Consider the following 23,353-nt stretch of genomic DNA (forward strand, 5'->3'; position numbering starts at 1 on the left):
AACACACTAAAAAGGAAATTCACTATTTTTGCGTTGCTAGCAGAGGAGTTTGTCTTTCAGTTTTTTCCCCCTAGTGTGTCATGTTCTATGTCACAAACACACCAACAATTGAGATGCTCTCTCACCTTGTTGTCTTGCTATCTTAGCATGTTCACCCACTTATCACCTTTCCATCACTCATGAACCTGTCTCTACAGCAGCGTCATTTGATCCGAGAGTGAATGCTGATTGACCAGTGGAAAGGAGGCAAAAAAATTATGGAATGTACTCTACAATACAACATCATCTCTGGCAATGAGTTACAGGAAAATTTACAAGATAAACACTTTGACAATATAATAGCTTTAGAACATCTACACCCAGTTAGAATATTGTTCTGACGTTCCAGCTCCTGCTTTGTGTTCATCACAACATAAAATCTTTTTTATAAATGATGCGAGATCCTTTCTAGTTTGTTACTGGTTATAATCTGGTCCTGCAGAACCTATTTTTTAAAAACTTTTTGTGGTTTTGATCTTATATAGTTTTGAATATTAGACTTTGTTTGACTTAACAGTAGTGAGACTGATGAGGAAAAAGCCTCTGCACAGAAGTCTGATGAATTAGAGGTTCTTGGTCTAACGTGCATGCTGACAGTCAAATAAAGATGTTCATCTTATCGCAACACCAGATTCAGGATAGCAGCTCCAGACACATAACATCAAATCAATGGCACCAGAGGCTGTCAGCTCTCTCAGGTCCACCCTCTGTGAAATATCACCTTAAAAACACTCTTATATGCTAAGTCTATAAATGATTGACTTTTGAGTCAAGACTTACCGAAAATTAAATAGAGCAGTTGCATGATATGTGTGTGGGCATATGTCTGTGTGTGGGTGTGTGTGTGTTCGGAGGGTGGGGTGGTGGGGGTTCTGTATCAGCGGCTATTTAACAGACGCTGACTGTGAGGATCATCTCAGTGAGTCATGGGTCGTCCTGGGATTCAGATGTGGACATGGACACTCTGTGTCCTCTTGAGCTGCATGTGTGTCGCTCAAGTCATGGCAGGACCGTAAGTTTGCCTGTTGTGTTTTTTTTGTGTGTGTGTACTTTTCTTTTCAAGCTAGGGTTTAGATCTTGTTGATTTGCTCCAGAAGTTTTTATTGGTGTTCCCTGTTTTTGAGATCCAGTGTGACAGGCCTCCCAATGGCATGTGTTTATGTTTCTGTGTCTACAGGCATTACATCGTAGCCATCCCTGCAGTTCTTGAGGCTGGAGCTGAAACCAAATTTTGTGCGAGTCTCCTGAAGCCCAACGAGACTCTGGACATGACAATCACTCTGATTTCTGCTGTAAAGAACACAACCCTTCTGAAAAAATCCTCCAATCAGGAGTTTCATGACTGTGTTGATTTTAAGGTCAGATCATGAGAAAGGCTTTGATTCAAAAGACATGTTAATTTATTCAGTATTAACACACATAGTTATCCTGGTGCCTACAAAATACGTTTCTCTCACAGGTTCCCCTGGTGAATCAAGAGGTGTACAACTTTGAGGTGGAGTTGAAAGGCAAAACCTTTTACTCAAAAGAAGTGAGGAAAGTCAAGGCCACTGTCTACCAACCAATGACGTTTGTCCAAACAGATAAACCCATCTACCTCCCTGGACAAACAAGTAATTTTGATCTATGTTGATGTGCCGAATGCTGTATATCAGTTATAGACAGCTTTCTCCTTTAGAATCAAAGGAATTTTGGGCTCAGGGACGGCAGATACTCGTCAAGGCCTCAGGGCGTGATGGGAAAAACCTGGGTCACACCTGATCTACGAGCTTACACGTTTTATGTATGAAAAGAATAATAGAATAATCGTGGCGTATGGTGACAGAATTAATATCTGACAGATCAATAAAGAAAATACATTTAATCTTGTTTTATCACGTTTTGCTTTAATTTTACTCAGGTATTTATTTCAATTCAAGTTGGGTCTGATGTGTTGGAGGCTTCCTGAGGGAATCAGAAAGAGAGAGATAATAGAGAGAATGTTTTTAAAGCCAAACAGTAACAGCCTCTTATTGTAATCTCAGGTTTGATAGTTACGTTATCAGCTCTGTGCAGAACGCAGTTGAAGTGGCCTGTCAGGATATTTAGCAAAAGCCTCATGTAACCTCTTTGAATTTCTCAGTGCATTTCAGAGTCGTCACACTGGACAGCAGGATGAGACCCGCCAATCGGCTGGTGAGTATTTGAACTGTCTCCATCTTGTAGATTCCACTCACAAACCAGAGTATCAGTGATTCTGTGTGACATTGGTGCAGGTTTAATTTGTCTCAATGGGTTAAACTGAACATCAGTTATGTAATGAAGTGACATAAATAGGTTTGCTCTCTAACCCCAGTTACTGTAGGTCGCTAATCGTTCAGCTCCTGATGAAGGGTCAATAGGACAAGCAGGACTCTGTTTGCAGAGTCAATAGACCTGCAGGGCTCTAACACTAGTTTCTCACATGTTATTGTAGAACAGTGGTTCTCAACCTTTTTTCAGTGACATACCCCCTTCGAAGAAAAAATTCTGCCGAGTACCCCCTGACCAGCCCAAAGCATTTTTGGTTGAAAGAAAGATGTAATGTGATTTATTAAGCCTTGTAACTAGACATATTCAAATTTAAAACTCCATCAATGTCCATAACATTGCTCATTTGTAGTGGTCTCTCTTGAACTATTTCGAAATAAAAAGATATAAAAATAACTAAAGACTTTTATTATTATCTCAATATAAATAAAGATTTGTGCACCTCAAAATAATTATCAACTTAAAGTGACCTCTTTTGGGATCATAATAAAGATATGTTCTCAAACTGAACTCATGAACTTAATTATAGCCAAACACTTCTTCCCAAAAAATAAATCATTAACTTAGTTTTAAATAAAAGATTAGCTCAAAACATATTTTTTAAAATATTTATCATCTTAAAATATCTTCTTTAAGGATCGAAAAGAATACTGACAGGTAGCTTGTTTCCGTTTGCTTCCGGGGAGGCTTTTCGCATCATGTCTTGAGATGACCTGAATTCTGGATGTTTCCTCTTAAAAAACTCAGGTGGCTTACCAACATGACTTTCATGTTTTGTCTGGAGATACCGCTGAAGATGTGGTGGCTTAATGCCACTGTTGGCTAATCTCTCCCCACAGAAAAAACAAAAAGGGTAAATAACCCAATCTATGTTATTGTTAATATTATTGAAGTGTCTTTCTGTTATTTTATTGTGAAATATTTGCTCGCTTTAAGGTCATACAATTTCATTTCCGCTTTTGTATTACATGCTTTTATTTTGAAAGGGTACCGGTAGAGACGCGGACTTCTTGTTATGAATCATTAACTTCACAACGGAAAACTTTTACGTTTTAGCGCCCCTCCGAAGAGGCACAAGCTCTCACGGTGTTGTTTAGGGAAGGCTCTCTTGAATGGATGCTAATTTTAAATATATTAAAAAAAAATACCCCCTGGAGTACCTTCAAGTACCCCCAGGGGTACGCGTACCCCCATTTGAGAATCACTGTTGTAGAAAATAAAACTTAAAGTGCCACCTATGAGACTTAGCGATCAAATTAAGTAGAAATAGAAGAGCGGGTTATCTATGGAAAAAGCCTATTTTCAGGTTGTGTGTATTATAATAGTTGTCATCTACATTGACCTTGTTGGTCTCTGCATTAGATAATTGATAGCGACACATCAGAGCTTTAGCTGCTCGATTCTATTGTGTTGTTGATTTGCTACCCACCCTGATTAGGAAACTGCCTGTTGAGATCAATGTAAAGCAACCTGTCTTCCAACAAAGTTATTTTGTCATTTTCTTTCTTATCTTTCAGTACAATATAATTGAAGTTGAGGTAAGTCTAACATCCACAATATAATACACTCACACTTTAACACACTGAATACGGGAAGTGGAGGACTTTTACATATTGTTAAAATGTAAACTTCTCAAAATGCTCAAGTGCCGCATGTGCTGAGTGACAAAGCCAACAAAATGTTTTATGTCCGTATTTCAAAATTCTAAAACTTTAGTAATAAATTAATAATCCGTATTATGTAAAGTCACAGTAACCTTATGCTCACATTATCAATGTCTTGAGACCCATTTGACATAGTTTGACATAGTTTCGCAAAGTGGATGAGGAGAAATACGTCCAAGTGTAGGACATATCAAAAACAAGACATTTACTGCTGCCACCAGGGGGCGCTGTGATTTTAAGTCACGTTTTCTGTATAGCTGTCTTCAAGTTGCGACTCTTGTCTTACATGTCTAGTTTGGACACGATTGGATAAATTATGTTCAAGTTACAGAAGCTCGTGTTTTGATGGCATTTTCACACATTTCTAATTAACTGCAAACTTTAGAAACTTTTTGAGCACGTTTCACTAAGCTCAGAATAATCCTTGCAATTTCAATAGGGCCTCCTACCGGAGGTGCTTGGGCCCTAATTAAGCTTCAAAGATTTTGCTACTAACCTATCAAATTTGCCTTCACTGACATAAGAGGGTTTAAATGTGAACAACTGTTAAAAGGGCCCATATTTTGCTAAATATATTTTCAGGGCTTTTACTATCTGTAATTACTTGTAGGGGTCAGTAGGGACCCTCAAAGTATGAATACAGTCACTCCACGGACTTTTTCACTGAGTCCATTCAAAGAAATATGTTACAGGAATGTTACGTTTCATATTTCCTGTCCGTGTGATGTCATCATGGAATCGCAATCTTCTCGCGACCCCATTCGGCCGATGCCAGTCCAGCTTCTGAGGAGGGAGAAGAGAGGATGTAGAAATTCACATTGCAGTTTTTTTTACTTGAACCACTGATAAATCATCTTAGGAGTATCAATACCTCAAGTTAAATCCCCGAAAGGTGTAAAACATGGACCCTTTAAATCATGTTTTAAAGGGTCCATGTTTTTGGACCCTGATGAATGTTCTGATGAATGAAAAATCTTAATTCAAGTTGTGGTTGTCAACCAGTGTTCGATGACAGGGAAAAGTTATTCAATGCCAGTAAATCTACCTTTACCGACCATTTCTTGTAAGACTAGACTCAATGTTTTTTTTATTTGTTTCTGTAAATACAGTGTCTGTAATTGGACAGTATGTTGCTAAGGCTTTTACGGTAAAATAATACTGTATGTAATTAAAGTGTGGGCTTATAGCGGGATTAAATTTGATATTCTCAGAAGGAGAATATGAAATGCTGAGCAGCATGTTGAGCTCTGTATTTCTTTGTGACATCCCTTTACATGAGTTTCATTTTGTGTTATAAACACATCTTCCTTCCCATTTATTTTATGAAACAGGATTCTAAAGATAACCGAGTTGCACAGTGGCTGAATAGAACAGCCGATAGCAGCATACTGCAACTTTCTTACTCCTTGAACTCTGAGGCCCAGGAAGGAATGTACCAGGTTATTGTGACCGTTGGTCGGAAAAAGATATATCACAGTTTCAAGGTGGAGAAATATGGTAAATTATGGCATTAAAAAAAATAAATCCCATTTCAATCTACCTGCAATGTGTAATAACCATATTTCATCAACAGTTTTGCCTAAATTTGATGCAAAAATAACGGCAGGTGATGTCGTCAGTATTGAGCAGGAAGAAATAAAAGCTGAAATATGTGCAAAGTAAGTCAAATCTTTTGCTTGACATGTCTACTCTCAAAATACTGTAACTCTGAATAAGATATAGTTTTTTTTCTACTTGTCAACAAACACAATTTGTTTCGTAGGTATACATATGGACAACCTGTGCCAGGCAGTGTCAAAGTTAAGGTCTGCCGACCTCTTGGTCGCTTTTATTTTGCTATAACGGGACTGCATGACATAACACCCCCATGCTACGAGGAGACAAAGGAGGTAGAGTTGACAGAATCATCTCTCAGCAAAAACAATAAGCAAAGTGTTACTATGTTTTTCTATGTATCAGTGTTGATAAGGTGACATGTACACCATTCAAATATTAATTTATTCATTTACTTATTGATTTATCTATTTATTTATTAGTGTTAAAAGCCAGCAGTAGACTGAGTCAACCCCACCCCCCTCGTTAACATACAGACACAGAAATAGAGAAAAAAAACTAAACATAAATGTTGAAACAAATAAGTAAATAAATAAGTTTAAAATACATAAATGAATGAACAAATGTAAAAATAAATGGATACTTACATATAAATATATAAACAGCCCTTTCCCTCACCCTACTTTTGTATATTTACCATATCTATTTATTTATTTACTTTTATATGCTAGCGTTAGACTGGGTAAACCCACCCCTCCCCACCTCAATAACATACAGACACAGAAATACAGAGCAAAATGATGTGAAAATGAAGGTTGCATGCTTACGAGATAAACAAAACAAAAAAAATAAGTTAAATTCATTTCGAAAAAACTTAAATTAATATTTAATTTGAGTACCTGGGAAAAGATGTTTAATCATCCATGTACGTTTTAAGTTCTTCGGGACCTTAGCTTCATCGAGTGTTTTGGTCTTGTAATCAATGATACAAGCCGAACATGAGGGTGCGCAGAGGCTGAAGATAAATCTGACTGGCTCCTGACGTGTATGGCAGTGCTTTGAAAGCAATGTGGCCCGCCACAGTAGATCAGACGCCATTACCTGTTTGCCTTTTTAAACTAAACGCTTTCCCTTTTTAGAACATAGGACAAGATGGAGAATATCCTTTGTTCTACCACACTGATTAATACCTACCGCCAGTTGATGGTAGTGGATTTTATGGACATAAATACATAATCGTTAAAATAAAAAATATATATATGTAGATATGTATTTATGTAAAACTTTCATGTTTCAAACTGTACGTATTGTTTATAATGATTCATGTATATGTTTATTATTGATATTTTTTAATGATTTATTTATTTTTCATTTTGGAAGTTTCTGTCCGAAATAGTTGCGTTAATTACGATGGCATTTGTTAATGGTTACTAGGTGATTACAATGGTGCTCCGAACATTTGCCAGGTTAAACTTGCATGTCACTCTGCAGAATGTAGTTGTCTGAGAAGTGCATGACCCTCAGACTGTGAATATTGAGTGAATGAAAGGAGTTAAGATTTGAATTAAATCCATCTAATTTTATTTCAATTGTGATTTTAGATGGGAAAGAAAGGTTGTGCTACTTTTACCTTCAAGATGACAACTTTCACAAAACTCGACCAAAGGGTGCTTCAAAATTACCTGGATCTGGATGTTGAAGTGGAAGAGGAAGGGACAGGCAAGTCTTTGCAATATTTAATATTTTATTCATACATCAAAGAGGTATTTTGTAGTAAATTTATACAGTATATTTTACTTGAACAACATGTTGCATACATCCATGTAACATGGAGGATTCCTGCATAGGTATTTCCCTCCAACAAATGAAGAGACTGCAGATTTCAAATGTTATTGGAAAGCTGATGTTCATCGACACACCCAAGTTTTATGACAAAGGATCAAATGTGGAAGGAAAAGTAAGTGCAGATTGTTCCCTTCACGTCGTCACCTTCATTCGACGGAAGCGATCTGCATCCTCACTGACACAACACTCTGCCCCTAACAGGTTAAAGCGGTTCACTTCAATGATACACCCATAGCTGACATGCAGGTCTACCTGTTTAAAACTGAGAGGTGGTCCTACCGTCTAGTGCAGAATCTCACCACTGACAGCGATGGTGTGGCCACTTTCTCATTCTCCACAGCTGAACTCAATGGAGAGATCAACCTGCACTTAAGGACGAGGTAACTCGTCATCCACATAAAAAATCCTTCATGACAATGATAACACGGCTCAAGAGTGAGAAGCTAAGGTGTTTTATAAAAGAACAGCAGCAGTACTGGGTGCACCATTATATAGTGGCCATACTGCAACAAGAACTGTCTTTACCTTGACATTTAGCTTTTTTATGATAACTGAACTCACTTTCCAATGTATTCCTCCACTTCATCTTGTTTCTTTTCTACGATCTAGTTTAGAAATACAGGCATACTCCATTTATAGAACTCAATACTACGAGACTGGCCACCACACAGTGTCTATGAGCCAACCTCCCTCTGCTGACACCCAAACAGTCAGCTCCCTGGAGGTGGTGAAGAAGACAAATCCACTGTCTTGTGACACAAAAGAAGAGATCTCCATCAAATACACTGTCGTTGGAGAGAAAGGAGCCTCTGTAATGATGATTTACCTGGTGAGTTGTCGGTGAACTTTTTCTCAGCTTATCAGAAGATGTTTTTCACAGAAATATTGTCATGGAAAATTTATTTTCAAATTACATTCATATCAGTTTTTGACATCTGACTTAAAGGATCATTGCAGACCCTTCGCATTTGTACAGTGATTGGTAGAACTGCTTTTAGTTTCTTTGAGCCCATTGCCTGGCAGTCATTGCAGAGTGTCTTTAAAATAAGTCGTATTATTCCCCAGGGGAATTTGAATCCATGCTTGACAGCCATTTAGCTGTATCTTCTTAATGTGTTACATGGTTTTACTTAAATTGTTTTATTTTCTGTATTCTCTATGCATCATATTTACTGTGTTAATTTATTCACTGTATCTGTTTATGTGTATTTTATTGTATCCCCTCAATTGACTTGATTTCAAATGAGAGCCTCCCTCAATAAATGTTGATAAGAAATAAAGGCTCATTAAATTGAATCAAAAAACCTAGTATGCTAGGGAATGAGGTTTTATTTTTGCATGACTCATTAATCCTGCCATTTTTATCTCAAACTCTCTAGGTCTTATCCAGAGGAGCCCTTATCATGCAAGGATTTAAAAAGATTGAAGTTCAAGACCTTCCAGGTGAGAAGAGACAGGCTTTAATCAAGAGTCTGGAAAATCTTTTATTTGAGATTTACATGGAATAAAAATATACTTGTACTGCTGTTTAATTACATGGAGATATGTGGATAATACTTGTTGTTTCTAACTTCACCTTTTAGTGACTGAGGGTGGAATTTCCTTTGAGTTGAATGTGCATCCTGAAATGGCGCCAGAAGTCCAGGTCTTAGCCTACGCCGTCCTTCCCAGTGAGACAGTGATTGCTAACAGTGCTGACTTCTCCGTAGAGAAGTGCTTCAGTCACAAGGTCAGTATAGAAGAAGCATGAGGCACCAGCTGCGCTTGCCAGATTTATGTGCAGAAGGTGTTTGCTACATAATGTGGATATGTACCCAGGCTTTCCACTAGGATATGGAGTAGCACGCTAGTTTGAGAAAGTAGTAAACAAGTTCAACTCTTTCACTGTGTTGCCGCTCAGTTTGTGTGTGTGTGTGTGTGTGTGTGTGTGCATATGCAGCCCTGTCCTATAGGAGGAGAGGACAGAGAATTCGAGCAAATAGGAGCGGATCAAAACAAGGTTTCTTATTAATATATGGCCAATAATACAAATCAAACAGGGAATTAGATTTGAAAGGCCACAATGAGCATTTATGAATCAATAAATTAATTTAGATGGCACTTAGAAGCACTTATATAAAGTGTTTTTATGTAGAAAAACAACACTCACATCAGATGAATTACGTTTACCTGAGTTCAGTGACAAACCAGACATGTTGTGTTGTCATCTGTGTACGACAAGTTGACTCTTGTCATGATTCATGTCCCTCATCTTAAGCCATGAAGTGTCGATCAACATCTCAGTCAGCCAATCCACAGTGAATAGATCATTTATGACAGCTCCACTGGTCTGACCTCCTCCATCACCACAAGGAAGAACCAGCCTGAGCACAACAGGCAGTGGAGTGTGGCAACGATAACTTTAGCTTGTTATATCCTTAATAACTGAGACCAAACATTGGTTTTGCTGCATGGGGTTGCCCTCAACAAAAGCGTGCCAACAGCACATGCAGGTCACCACCATGTTCTCTGGTGTTCATTTGTGGAATAATAAGTCACCATAGTTCAGCATAACCAAAACTGTAGTTTGTATAAAAGTGCACAATCACCCCTGTCAGCAGTCAAGTCTGTAGCTCTCCCCATCTGACCTGAAGTTTGATCAAGCTTTAAAATACAGGACATCAGCCAACGAGTTAATTTATACAGCAAACTCTGACAGGTCAATCTGCCATGTGGCCACTCACCTCTGGAACACATACCACCTCCCTAATCTTTTGTGACATTTTTTTAACATTTTAAGAAGTTTGGGTAGTATATACATTAATGTCCCACTATCATTATTATAGGCTCTAGTCTTATTCCAATAAAGTCCAAATGGTGAGATGTGTGTTTTCTGTGTTTGTCAGGTGTCGCTGGAGTTTCTTCCATCCTCAGCAGTCCCAGGAGAGGAGACCACCATGCAACTAAAGGCCCAACCAGACTCCCTGTGTGGAGTGAGGGCTGTCGACCAGAGCGTCCTCATCATGAGACCAGGGGAGGGCCTGACTGCAGACAAGGTAACTGCTCCTCTACAAATAGATGCTGACATCCTGAAGTTTTATATTTTCTAGTTTTCCCCTGCAAAATCATTTCCACCCTTTATAATATAAGTTACCCAGAGGATATGGCTTTATGTCCTGATTGTTTTTCTTGTCCCTCTTCCAGGGAGGTTTCATTGTTACCACCAGTGTAACATAGCTGTTTAATGCAGTTCAATGCTAATTATGTTACCTTTAAAGGGATAGTTCGTCCAGAAAGGAAAATTCTCTAATTGTGTTTGAATCCACAAAACATGTCTCAGAACCAATCCTGTAGTAGATAACAAGTGTTTTGTACTTGAAAACCACCTTTTGAGATGGAGCTGCCCTAAAGCCATGAATACAATCATCAGATCTTCATGCAGCAGTTTCAAGCTTTGAACCTTTTTTTCTTTACAGATCTTTAACTTGTTACCTGTCTCCAAAGCGTCTCGTATGCCATTTGATGTACGTGATAAAGTAGAATGCTTGCGGGTGAGACCAAGAAGATCCATTCATCTACAACCTTCTGAGAGAACTGATGCAATTAAAGTTTTCAAGGTAAATCCACATACAGATACCTTCATAATAAAGGATTTCATTTTTTTTACACGCAGCTAATGGTTGTATGTTGTTCGAATGTCTAGAGGGTTGGACTGAAGATGGCTACAAACTTGTTTATCCGTATGCCTCCATGCCTCAACTTCAGAGGAACAGAATACCAACCATACCTCCAACCTGGTAAGTATGCTAACTATTTTGCACTATTAAGATACACATACTGGAGCAATAAAACAATTCACAGTGTTACTGCCGGTGGTGGAGGAAGTACTGAAAACATTTTACTCAAGTAACTGTATAAATGATTAAACTAAAATAAACTCAAGTAAAAGTAAGAGGACCACATTATAATTTCTATTGTTTCTACTTTTTCTTGTATAAGTATGGAGGACCATACATGACTTAAGTAAAAATAAATAAATGTATAAATAAATACAGAATTAAATAAATAAATGAATCAATAAAAAAGGAAATAAATAAATACAGAAATAAATAAATAAATATGTTAATACCAAGAGAAATGTCAAAATAAATGTCTTAAATATATTTGCACATTTATTTATTCCCTGATACATTTCCTTTTCATTTGCAGTGTCCTTATGCTAATGAGAAAGGTGGGCCTAACCGCAGTCTCATGCAGGATTGGTCACAGGAGTGTAATGACCCAGCCCTACGTCTGCCTCTCAATGCTGACTGGTGTCCAGTAGCTGTCTGCAGCGTTGAGCCAGTTCAGACGTAAAATGATCTAATTCAAGTTCATAGGGTTAGTTAAGGTTATTTTTAATTGGGATGATTTAGGTGTCAGTAGTCCTGACTGTGAGCATTTATTTATTTGCTTTTTTATTGATTCATTTATTTATTTATTTCTGTATTTATTAATACATTTATTTATTTATTTATTTTTACTTAAGTCATGTATGGTCCTCCATATATAAGTAAGTACTTACTTTTAAATAGTTGTAATTATTGAAAGTAAAAGCACATGCTGAGTCTAGCCTATTCATAATAACTTTTTTTCTACATTTATTTATTGATTTTCGACATATACTTAACAATATTATAGACACACCATTGCCCCTTAAACCCCCAACCACTACAATATCAGTACATTCATGATACACATTTTTTAAATCAACATTGCCACCCCACCCTGCATCTAATAATAGGAAAAATAAAATAACCTGAGCAGCACATAATACAAACACAATATAATAAGTGGCTAACTAATAATAGTACACATTAGCAATTTAACATTTAACAGGACTCCCCACCGCTCCGGACATCCAACAGTCTGCTCTCTTTATTTTATTTGTTAATCATCCTCTGGATCCTTGAGATTACCAACATTACCATTTTGAAGATAGGAAATGACAAGGCTCCATATTTCTTTCCTTTAACAATATAGGTAAACTTTTCCATTGACATATCTGTTGCCATCTCTCTCAACCATCTGCCTATTCATCATAATGGCTGGTCAAATCCATTTTCCATCTGCAGCTTTGCTGGCATTAAAAATTGCAGTGTCTAATGTTCCTTCATGTCCTGAATGGTTCAGAGATACAGATCTCTCATTTATTACAACATACAAAAATAATCTACTCCAGTAAAGTACACATCATGAAAAATGTACTTAAGTACAGAAACCAAGTCAATTTACTATGTTAAAAATCCCACCACTGGTTACTGCTGTCTCTCCAGTTGAATATGTTCTTGTTTCTTTTCAGGTATTGCACATCAAAATGTTGGAATGCAAATGAAAATGCTGTCCAGGTCTGATGGTCATCGTGCACAAGCCTCTCCTCTTCCAGCTTTGGAGACAGTCCGTACTTTCTTCCCCGAGACTTGGATATGGGACCTGGTTGAAGTCGGGTGAGCTTGCATACGCATCGAATATTAGTATGACTTTACATTATTACATTGTTGGATGTGTAAATTAGAGTTTTTCTTTCTGACTTTCTGCTTCTCCCTGCAAACTGTTTATTATATTATACATATATATATAATATAATAAACATTATATTATACCAGAGAATTCTTCTTATTAATGAGTCCATCGAAAACAGTTTTACAACATACTGTACATTTTTTGTATTTTGTGTGCATAACTTTTTTTATAAACAGGCAGAGGGAATTTAGAAAACTTTGTGTTCATGCTACCTGGTTAATCTGAAATGACGATTTTATAGTCTATTTGTCAATTTTTTCTAGCTCACAGTATCTGTGTCTCTGTGTATTTATTAATCCAGAGCATCCGGGACGAAGGATGTGTCCCTCCTTGTCCCTGATACCATTACCACCTGGGAGACGGAGGCTTTCTGTTTGTCCCCTCAGGGTTTTGGCTTGGCTCCTCGAAAAGAAATCACCGTCTTCCAGCCCTTCTTCCTCGAGCTCACGATGCCCTACTCCATCATCCGGGGGGAGCACTTTGAACTGAAGGCAACCATCTTCAACTACCTTTCCAGCTGCATCATGGTAAAGGGGGTTTAAAAAACATGTAAACGTATGTCTGCATAGCAACAATCTAGCATCATAATGAAAAAGTTAACTTTCTGATGTTTAGTAGATCTTATGTTCTCTAGCTTCGCCTGCAAACATTTGCAAGTTGGCACTAATTACAAACGTGAGGTTGAAGGGAATGTTTTGCAGGGTTGTTGAAGTTACTTCATGTAGCCAAATTCATGGTGAAATCATAATTTGATTCCAATTTTTTTTTTAATAACTGTTATGAACAATATAGATTCAAAATACTTCACTAACCCTTCTGTGGAGACCCTGTGGGCATCCTACACATAAAGTGAAATGTTGATGATGCCCTTTAATATATATTGAATTCATGTGTACACTAATGTTTTAAAGGTAAATAGTGGTTACGGCCGCATTTTGGTTTATTCCTAATTTAGTAGTATCAACGTGACTGAGTAATCAGGTTTGTATGTCTCCAAACATGCAGCGGTTTGAGGATTTGTTCACATTCGCTTCACATCAGCAGTTTCAAAATATATTGTTGTGTCTCTTGAACAGGTCTCTGTGACGCCAGCACACTCCTTAGATTACACCCTCACCCCCCTCTCTGGTGATAAGTACACATCCTGTTTGTGTGGCAATGAGCGCTTGACCCTCAGCTGGAACATGTCCCCTACAGCTTTAGGTGAGTCTTCAAGCTTTCATCCACATTTTTGCCAAAGTAGTTGAATTACTGTGCCTATTTCCACATCTTTTAAATCTCTGTGGAATTAGGGAAATCCATCACAGCGGCAAAATACTTGTAAAATTTATTGGATTCACTTTTTTTCAAAGGGGTTGTGAATGTGTCGGTGAGTGCTGAGGCTGTGGCATCTCACACTTCCTGTGACAATGAGATTGTGAGCGTTCCAGAAAGAGGCCGCATCGACGTGGTCACTCGAACACTCATAGTAAAGGTAGTTGTCTTCAATACATAATAGCAATGGTCTTTATTCCAAAGCCTTTAAAAAAAAATACAAGTTGGAAACTCTTATTATTCCCTATCTCTTTACCTCTCAGGCTGAGGGAACTGAAATCACAAAGACCCACAACCTGCTGCTCTGTCCAAAAGGTAAGTTGACCACCAGTTGCAAAGAGGAAGCATAGATTGGTTATTGTGGATTTTCGGCCAAGTTTAATGAGAGCATCTCCAAATCTTCAAAAGTCATTACTTAAATGCATTTTCATACAGTTTGTCCATACGAATGTATTATTTTAATTATTGTGCATCAAGACAGACCAATGTTTCATTCATGTAATTGCTCCATCAGAACTGCTATGATTCAGGATCCACTAACTGTTCATTAATCTGAATGACGTCTTTGTTTTTATCCTGACCGTGGCTTGAGTTTGTCCCTAAGGTGGTTGTTCTCTGTCTGTACACAGGAGAGGCTTTGACAGAGGAAGTAGAGTTACAGCTCCCTGAGAATGTGATCGATGGATCAGCTCGTGCCTCACTATCAGTTCTGGGTAAACGGATAAACTCAATTTGCAGAATTAACAGTTCACCTTTTTCTTGTTGCCTCAGAAATAAGGACATTGATAGTAAAAATGGACGTTTGGATGTTGATTTTATTGTCCTTCTTGAGAGATTTCTATTTGTTTGTATAATGCAACCATGGCACTTTCGCACATTCTACAGAAAATAGTTATTTAGTCAATAAAATTATTATAATAATAACTTTATTTGTATAGCACCTATCTAAACAAGGTCATAAAGTGCTTCACACAAAAAATCCAGGGCAAAATGAAGAATGACTTATAATAAAAGGTATTCAGTTCAGTTCAATCTTTATGGTTATGACATTAAAAGGTCAAGACCTTCCATTTGTAGAGAAACCCAACAGTTCCCAGAAATATGCAAAGCTATGTTTGAAGCTTGTAAACATGGTTTTATATCAGTGTGTCAAGTCATTTACATGTTTAGTGAGTCACTGTATTTGTGCAGGCGACATCCTTGGTCGAGCCCTGAAAAACCTGGATGGGCTGCTTAGGATGCCGTATGGATGTGGTGAGCAGAACATGGCGCTCCTGGCCCCAAACATCTACATCCTCCAGTACCTGAAAAACACACAGCAGCTGACACCGGCCATCATGGAGAAGTCTACCAACTTCCTGTCAAGTGGTGAGCTTCAGTTAGCTTCAGCTGAATAATCTAGGACGAGTGTGAATCATTATGCATTATAAAAATGTTATTTATTTTATTCCACAGGTTACCAGAGACAGCTGAACTACAAACATATTGATGGAGCTTACAGCACATTTGGATCAGGAACAGGGAACACTTGGTGAGAAATAACTGATGTACATAGAATTCCATAGAAATCCCACTACTAATCCACAGCTGTCTGTGTTTCTGTTGGCATCACACTTGGCATTTGAATTATTAATGGCCCAGGATAGTGCCCTTTAGCAGTCATCGGGCGGGGCAGTGTGCTTATGTGCAGTTTGTGATCTGAGTTGATCGGATTGTGGGTGCTGATCACCGTCATGACAACAACAGTCAAAGCCTTATATAAAGTTGAATTGAAGAGCTTTTATTTTGAAAAGTTGTTAATTGAAGATTGTGTCAGACCTCTGAAATAGCTAACTTGTGATGTATACAAAAATAACAGCAATGCAGTTAATCATTTCAAATTGTACATAAAACACAAAGTAACAGTTATCAATCAAATTCAGTTTCATTCTATGACAATTTTGAATTTACCATCTTAATTGCAGATAAACCAGGTAGAATGAACACAACATTTTCTAACTTCACTCTTCACCATAGACTGTTTATAAAACGCTTTGCACCCAATGTCCATCACAAAAACAATAAAAAATGACAGTTAATTGTAGAACTGTTTGAGAAGGACTCACTAATGACGAGGGATATTTCTGAAGTAGCTCTAGAGCCTTTACACACGACAAAAGAACATGCCATTCCTAACAGGCGGGTTTAAAATGGGCACTGCACTAGTTGGTAACTTATGCATGAACTAGCCAAACTTATGACCTATACCATATTGTGTTATGTTCTGTATCATGAAGCGTGATACAGAACAAGTGCGTCTCCTTATTTTCCTTTTGTCAGTGTCTAACTTTTTTTTTGATTTCCTCAGGCTGACTGCTTTCGTGTTGAGATCTCTTGCCAAAGCAAAATCTTTCACTTACATTGACCCAAGGAATATTGAATCATCTAAAACTTGGCTGGAGGAAAAACAACTTGAAAATGGCTGTTTCAAACAGTCAGGAAAACTTTTTAACAACAGGATGAAGGTGAGCTTTTTTTACCTGTAGACTGTGATTAAAACAATATCACTATAGACCTTTTATTATCACTGAGTAATATCTTGCTGTTCTTTATTTACAATGTGTGGCTGAAATTCGTTTGGTAAGTAATGGATTCACTTAAATAATGGAATTTAAGTGAATGTGGCTGCAAGCGCAAAATCACGTTTGTTAAGTGGGTCCCTGTGCATTGCACACACAGTAAAGCAACATGTGAATATTGTTCCATTCCAACAGGGTGGTGTGTCTGATGAAGTGACGCTTACTGCTTACATCACTGCCGGTTTCTTAGAGATGAATTCGTCCACTGATGTGAGTAAACTCCCTCCCCAAAATTATCTCATGCTGTTTCACTCAAAAGCTTTTTTTGAAAAAAAGAGTTATGTGGTGAAAGCCAGTGTTGTGCATGAATAAACCAAAGAACGTTCATTGAACACGTTCACTTTTATGAGAGCGATGAACTGAACGCAACTCAATGACAAATAATGAATTTGAATGCTGAACATGTTCTTATTGTAGCGTCCTCGCGTATAGACGACAGGAAACTTCTCTCTTTGTGTGTAACTTTATTAAAGTCCAATAAACACGACACACTTCTTGTTTGTAACTCCGACACTCCTATCATCCACCAATGCATAGATATATATAAAGGCTAGATGTCTCGGCCAACGGAGTCGAACGGCAGCACATGGCGGCCATCTAGGTGTGACACTGCATACTTATGGATAATTATGTTATGTTCTAAAAAATAGAATAATGTTCTAAAATAGGTACAAGATTTTCCTTTACAAATATACACCAATAATTATTTTATTTTTATTTTATTTTAAAAGTACATGTACCACTACCAACACAATGTTATGGGTGAGTCAGCTGAGTTTGGCAAGATGGCCGCCATGTGTGGACATTCCACTCCGTTGGCCTGCAAAGCGGATGAGACATCTAGCCTTTATATATATATCTATGCACCACTGTATTCTTCTCTCCCCTTCCTCATTCACCCTTGATATTCCAACTCATCAGCCAATGAGAGCCTGCCATCCCACAAAACCCTACAACAATTGGCCTGGAACTGCCAGGTGGCCCACCCCTACCTGTTCACTGACCCTTAGGACATTTCAATACTTTCTCCTCAGGTGAGAAGCTGTTTAAATCGAATGCTTGCACCATGTCGTTGTTCAGTGCTCGTAAAATATCTGCGATGTAGCCTAATCTAAACCAACTAACTCGCCTTCGCACTACGTAACCCATCACTCATGGCACACATATGCAGACCAAACAAGCAACGTATTCCAAGTGTTTTCTCCTCTGGTCAGTGTCTCAGCTCACGGGTTATCTTGGCTCGCTATCTGGCCGGTAACCAGCCGTCCGCGCCGCTCCATGAATAAGGAGGAGGAGATTTCTTTACTTGGAATGAGGCCACTTTATTTCTCGGTTATACAGTAGGATCAGCACTCGCATCACCTCTAGGTGGTCCGTCACTTCTCGTTATACACACACTTTTAGCGTCTTTTCCCACAATACCCAGGTGCACTACGTCACACACTACAAACTTTCTTAAAGGGGCAGGCCATAACTGCAACACAACAGCTCCCTGTATCATATACAGATGCCAAGAGAAAGCAGACATAGCAACTACCTCCTATGCACCTTATTATCATCTGAGGGATTTTTACACACTGTCTGATAAAGATGCCAACAGTAAAGGCAAGGGGTAGTGATGGATAAGGTTTTCTTTAACAAGTTAATTCTTTCATTCTCACTTTCCACCTTAAAACTATGAAATGAACTGAACTATGAACTAGTTCAGAATTTAAATGGTGAACTATTCATGTTTACTTGTATGAACTGAACTAGTTCATCAGAGGTATGAACTTGCACAACACTGGTGAAAGCACCCCTCTATGCCAAGAAGGGTGAAGGGGTCAAACACTTAATCCTGTTCCATGCTAACAACCCTGCTATGAAATTATTATTGTGCATGAATAGTAATATTGCACATGAGATGACAAAGTGATATCACACATTGTGTAGGCATTATGCAGATTGGTGAAAACTACGTAAATGTCTTTCTGTTCTTCCCATTGTATGGCATCTGTTTCAGTACAGTATTAAACTCAGATTGTTTGACCAACTGCTAATGTCTCAAAGAAAGTTTTACACAAATTTAAACTGAATTAACTTTTAATTATTAATAGTTTTGTTTGTACTAATGAGTGAAATACATACATTTTCCCACTTGCCACTCGTTAGTTTGCAATTTTCTTTTGTGAGGGTCACAATTAATCCTGATTCACAATTAACAATATAATATGCACTATTACAATGTATAAACCTAACCTATAAATTTGGAGAGGCGGTGGCCTAGTGGCAGAAAAATTGGACAGAGCAGAAAATTGGGAAGACATCAGACTGGAAGGTCTCTGGTTTAATTCTACGGAGTGACAACAAAACATACCTAGATGGACAACACCTGGATCTTTTCAAAAGTCCAAGAGGACTCACCCCACTGTCTAAGTGCCCCTGAGCAAGGCACCTTACTCCCCAAGCATCTGCTCCCCGGGCGCCGTGCATGGCTGCCCACTGCTCTGTGTGTCCTGCTGTGTTCACCAGATGGGTCAAAAAGCAAGGACAAAGTTCCCCAATTTGCATGAGTGTGGGATTATAAATGTATCTTGTAACTCATGGAGAGTTCAGATTGAAAAAACTATCTAAACACAAACATTTCTTTTAGTTTTTGTTTTAGGCTTCATAAAATAATGTCGTGTCTTTGTAGTGGTTTACAACACCGGTAGTTGTTTAGCTATTTCTGTATCTTTCTTCATTATTTAATTGAAGATGGACTGAAGACAATATCTGTAGTGACAATATCTAAATTCTGAGTTTTATTGTTGTTATGTATTGGCACATACTTTCTCAATCTAAGATATGCGTTACAGGATGCTGTGGTGAAGAAGAGCCTGTCCTGCCTTAAGGAGTCCGCCAATAACTTCAGCAACACCTACACCACAGCTCTGTTGGCATACGTCTTTACCCTGGCAGGAGACATGGAGACCCGTGCTCACCTCCTGACGCACCTTGACACAGTTGGACACAAACAAGGCGAGCTGCTGTCCTCCTCAAGGAAATCAGTCTGCCTTCACTTATTGTCACTGAAGCTGACCTTATGCCTGTATGTTTGTGGATGCATGTTTTTTAGGGGGTTTCATCCATTGGTCTCAGACAGCAACAGAAACATCGGCCTCTCTGTCTGTAGAGATCAGCTCCTATGTGATGCTGGCCAAGCTCAGTGCCTCGCCCAGTGCTGAAGACCTGGGCTACACCTCTCGCATTGTCAGGTGGCTGACGGCTCAGCAGAACTATTATGGAGGCTTCTCGTCCACACAGGTACAAGCCAAAAGAAGAATGGTTCATTGACTAGCTGTGTGCTCGAAGCTGTCCACAAACCATGTGTTCACGTGTGTGTGTCTCTGTGTGTGTGTGTGTGCCAATTGAAATGTATTGAATTGTAAAATTCCAAATAATAGGTTTTCTTAAAAAAATTAATATGAAATTCAATTTAATTTCGTATCGTGATAAAGTGAAAATTTAGTTTACTTTCACCATGCACCATTGTCAGCTTTTAAATTTTAAAGGTGACCTTCCACCTCTTCCTGCTGTATGTTTAAACACAAGTTATTATATGTGTAAAGATTTGAAGTAATATAAAGTATTTGATGTGTCTTGTAGGACACAGTGGTGGCTCTTCAGGCTCTGGCTCTTTACTCCACTCTGGTATTCAGTCCAGATGGTTCAAGCACAGTGATGGTCCAGTCCCCCAGTGGTCAGCTGTCATTCGATGTGAACAGGGACAACAAACTGCTGTACCAGGAGAAGAGGCTACAGGACGTGATAGGAAAGTACAGCGTGAAGGTGAAGGGCAGCGCTTGTGCTTCAATACAGGTCAGTTAACACTAGAGCTCTAACTGCTTCTGTTGGATAAATGCTCACCTCAACAGGCTAACAGTAGCAGTGCAGAGAGTCTGAAAGGGCTGCATCTCCAATTATATGTGGTGTCTGTATGTAGTGAGTTTTGCTTCTCATTTTAAATAAATGAACAGGTCTGACTATTCTAATAACTGGATTTGATTTTAATGAAATGACCAGGTGGTCCTAAACTCTTACAACCTGGGAAATGACTTGAACATAGACTGATCGCCCCTGGAATTGTCAGAAGCGGTGAATCGGGTCAAAAATCATCCAGATTATCCTGTAGTGTGCAGCAGCCCTTATTACAACAACTTAAAATCTGGATGAGTAAATGTGACTCCCTTCAAAATATGGTTCTTCTGTTTTATAAATTTGAGGAAAGGAAATTCTTGATATTCTATTTCAGTATTTTTAGTCATATACTTTCCCTTGTCTCCCTATTTCTCAGATGAGTCTTAACTACAACATCCCAACTCCGACTGAAGTCACATCCTTCAGTGTTGAGATCAAGCCAGAGGCTGACTGCGCCAAAAACAAACTCAGTCTGTTGCTAAAGTGCCTGTAAGTAATCTACTCCTACATGTTACACTAAGGATGGAGGTGATCTGACATTTTTGTCAAACAATGCTCTGTACATACCAGTGTGTACCTGATGGTGGATGAACCAGTATGCCAACATTCTCCAGCATATCCTAACTGTGAGGACAATGGTGAAGGTATGGGACTTCACATCTTTATGGTTTATTGCAGCTACCATGGAAAAGAAAATAATACAAACATGGTGATCCTGGACATCAAAAGGCTCTCTGGCTTTGTCCCAGATCCACAGTCTTTGAAGGAGGTGAGTTATTAGTGTAACTTAGACTATTTTACATCCGTTATTGATGAGAAACCAAGTTGATTATCCTCTCCCCCACAGCTCAAAGGTGCCCTGCTGGTGGATCGTGTTGAGGAAAAGGAGGATCATGTTATGGTGTACATCCGGGAGGTAAGAGGAATTCACAGTGAGGGTCAAGAGATAAGGATTATCCGATTGTTACTTATTGTGTCATCTGTCTTTTCTTTTTAACCAACAGCTACCAAAGGACATACCCATCAACTACAAGTTACGTCTCATCCAGGAGCTGCCAGTGCAGAATCTGAAGCCAGCCGTGGTCAAGATGTATGACTACTACCAGCCAAGTAAATATAACACTCACACAGACAAACCCTAAGTCCCTTTACAGAGACCAGATCAAGCATATATTAAGAAAGGTTCTATTTTTTTTTAATCCATCTCTCCTTCTGTTCTTCTTTGCTCAGGTGACCAGGCTGAGACAGAATACATCCACACATGTGCTGCAGGTAAAAATACATGATGATACAAGAACTTTCTGACCCAACCACAAAAGGTAATAATGTCTTTAATTGGTCAGAACCTTTGTCATGAGGCTCTATGGCACTGAGTCGAGAGTAACTCCACAAAGATGCATCAATCCCCTTTTGAAACCACATTTAAATTAACTGCATCTGGGTTTTTAATTTAGATCATCACCAAATTGCACAAACACAAACATATTGGTCCCCTTAAAATAAACGATTTGTTTCAAAAAGATCCATGAATATTGTCTGAGAAAATTTTTGAAAAGCACAATATCTCACAATGTTAAGAAAAGTGAAAAATAGTTCCTTGGGCCGCACCAAAACTGTATCTGTTCTTCATCACCGATACCATATATTTCTTCCAAGATTTATTGTAATTATTTTCAATTCTTTTTGTGTAATGCTCTTAACTAAGCAGATGTAAAAAATAACTTCCTTGGCAGAGGTAATGATGTCAACAACAACTCTGGACTTCACATGGTATAAAATACTAATATTTTTTCTTTTTTTCCTTTTTGCAGCTTGAAGAGAGGAGAGTTTTCAGTGCTTGGGTTTTCCCACAAACTTGCAGTTTAACACAAATGCTTAGCACATTTCTGTCTATATACTGTATGTGTTTGAGGTGAAACTAATGGAGAATAAAATAAAGTGATGTGAATGTCCCACTTAGTTCTCTTATGTTTTACTGTGTGTTTTACACTGTTTCAAATGTTTGCTGGTGCAGCTTCAGCAGTTAATTTATTCATACACATATCGCGAAACACATGTGCAGGTGAGCTTAGTGTGGAAGTTGAGTATCCTCATGTCTGCTAGGGTGGAGCATATAAAGTACATATTAAGAACATATAAAACAAATATCATCTCCATCACTCCGTCCGTCCATCCATCCAACCATCCATCAATCTATCCATCTATCCATCTATCCATCTATCTATCTATCTATCTATCTATCTATCTATCTATCTATCTATCTATCTATCTATCTATCTATCTATCTATCTATCTATCCAGATTAAATAACAATAATGATAAAAAAATATATTTATTTTAGGAATTGATACATATGAAGTACAGTTTAAGGCAAGGGGTAGTGATGGATACAATTTTCTTTAAAAAACAAGTTATGTCTTTCATTCTCAATTACCACCTTTAAACTATGAAATGAACTGAACTTTGAACTAGTTTGTGAGAGGTGTGAAGTTGCACAACACTGGATATGGAACACACACATCATCACTGAAGAAAGAGAGAGAACATTCA

At 38.2% G+C, this 23,353-nt stretch overlaps 1 protein-coding gene across 1 annotated transcript; it reads left to right on the forward strand.

Annotated features, from left to right (window-relative positions):
* Positions 1-933: 933 nt before the first annotated feature.
* Positions 934-22,755, forward strand: LOC133951321 (alpha-2-macroglobulin-like). The gene is made up of 36 exons (XM_062385196.1): positions 934-1,051; positions 1,217-1,397; positions 1,499-1,652; positions 2,162-2,214; positions 3,846-3,866; positions 5,324-5,489; positions 5,566-5,650; positions 5,755-5,881; positions 7,148-7,265; positions 7,394-7,503; positions 7,593-7,771; positions 8,001-8,220; positions 8,771-8,834; positions 8,975-9,120; positions 10,277-10,426; positions 10,847-10,987; positions 11,074-11,167; positions 12,712-12,856; positions 13,234-13,459; positions 14,009-14,135; positions 14,285-14,406; positions 14,510-14,561; positions 14,876-14,959; positions 15,438-15,614; positions 15,702-15,777; positions 16,594-16,750; positions 17,000-17,074; positions 19,702-19,864; positions 19,962-20,149; positions 20,492-20,704; positions 21,180-21,292; positions 21,482-21,572; positions 21,651-21,719; positions 21,808-21,913; positions 22,034-22,075; positions 22,615-22,755. The coding sequence occupies exons 1-36, from the start codon at positions 966-968 to the stop codon at positions 22,617-22,619; spliced, it is 4,326 nt and encodes a 1,441-aa protein (XP_062241180.1). The 5' UTR covers positions 934-965; the 3' UTR covers positions 22,620-22,755.
* Positions 22,756-23,353: the final 598 nt, after the last annotated feature.

This window comes from Platichthys flesus, chromosome 4, assembly GCF_949316205.1.
Source record: "Platichthys flesus chromosome 4, fPlaFle2.1, whole genome shotgun sequence".
In the NCBI taxonomy this organism is placed as follows: domain Eukaryota; kingdom Metazoa; phylum Chordata; class Actinopteri; order Pleuronectiformes; family Pleuronectidae; genus Platichthys; species Platichthys flesus.

Coding starts and splice junctions, on each gene's coding strand:
- LOC133951321 (XM_062385196.1), top strand. CDS start 966: ATGGGTCGTCCTGGGATTCAGATGTGGACATGGACACTCTGTGTCCTC. Junction 7,504..7,592: donor GATCAAATGTGGAAGGAAAA/GTAAGTGCAGAT, acceptor TGCCCCTAACAG/GTTAAAGCGGTTCACTTCAA. Junction 20,705..21,179: donor GCGCTTGTGCTTCAATACAG/GTCAGTTAACAC, acceptor CCTATTTCTCAG/ATGAGTCTTAACTACAACAT.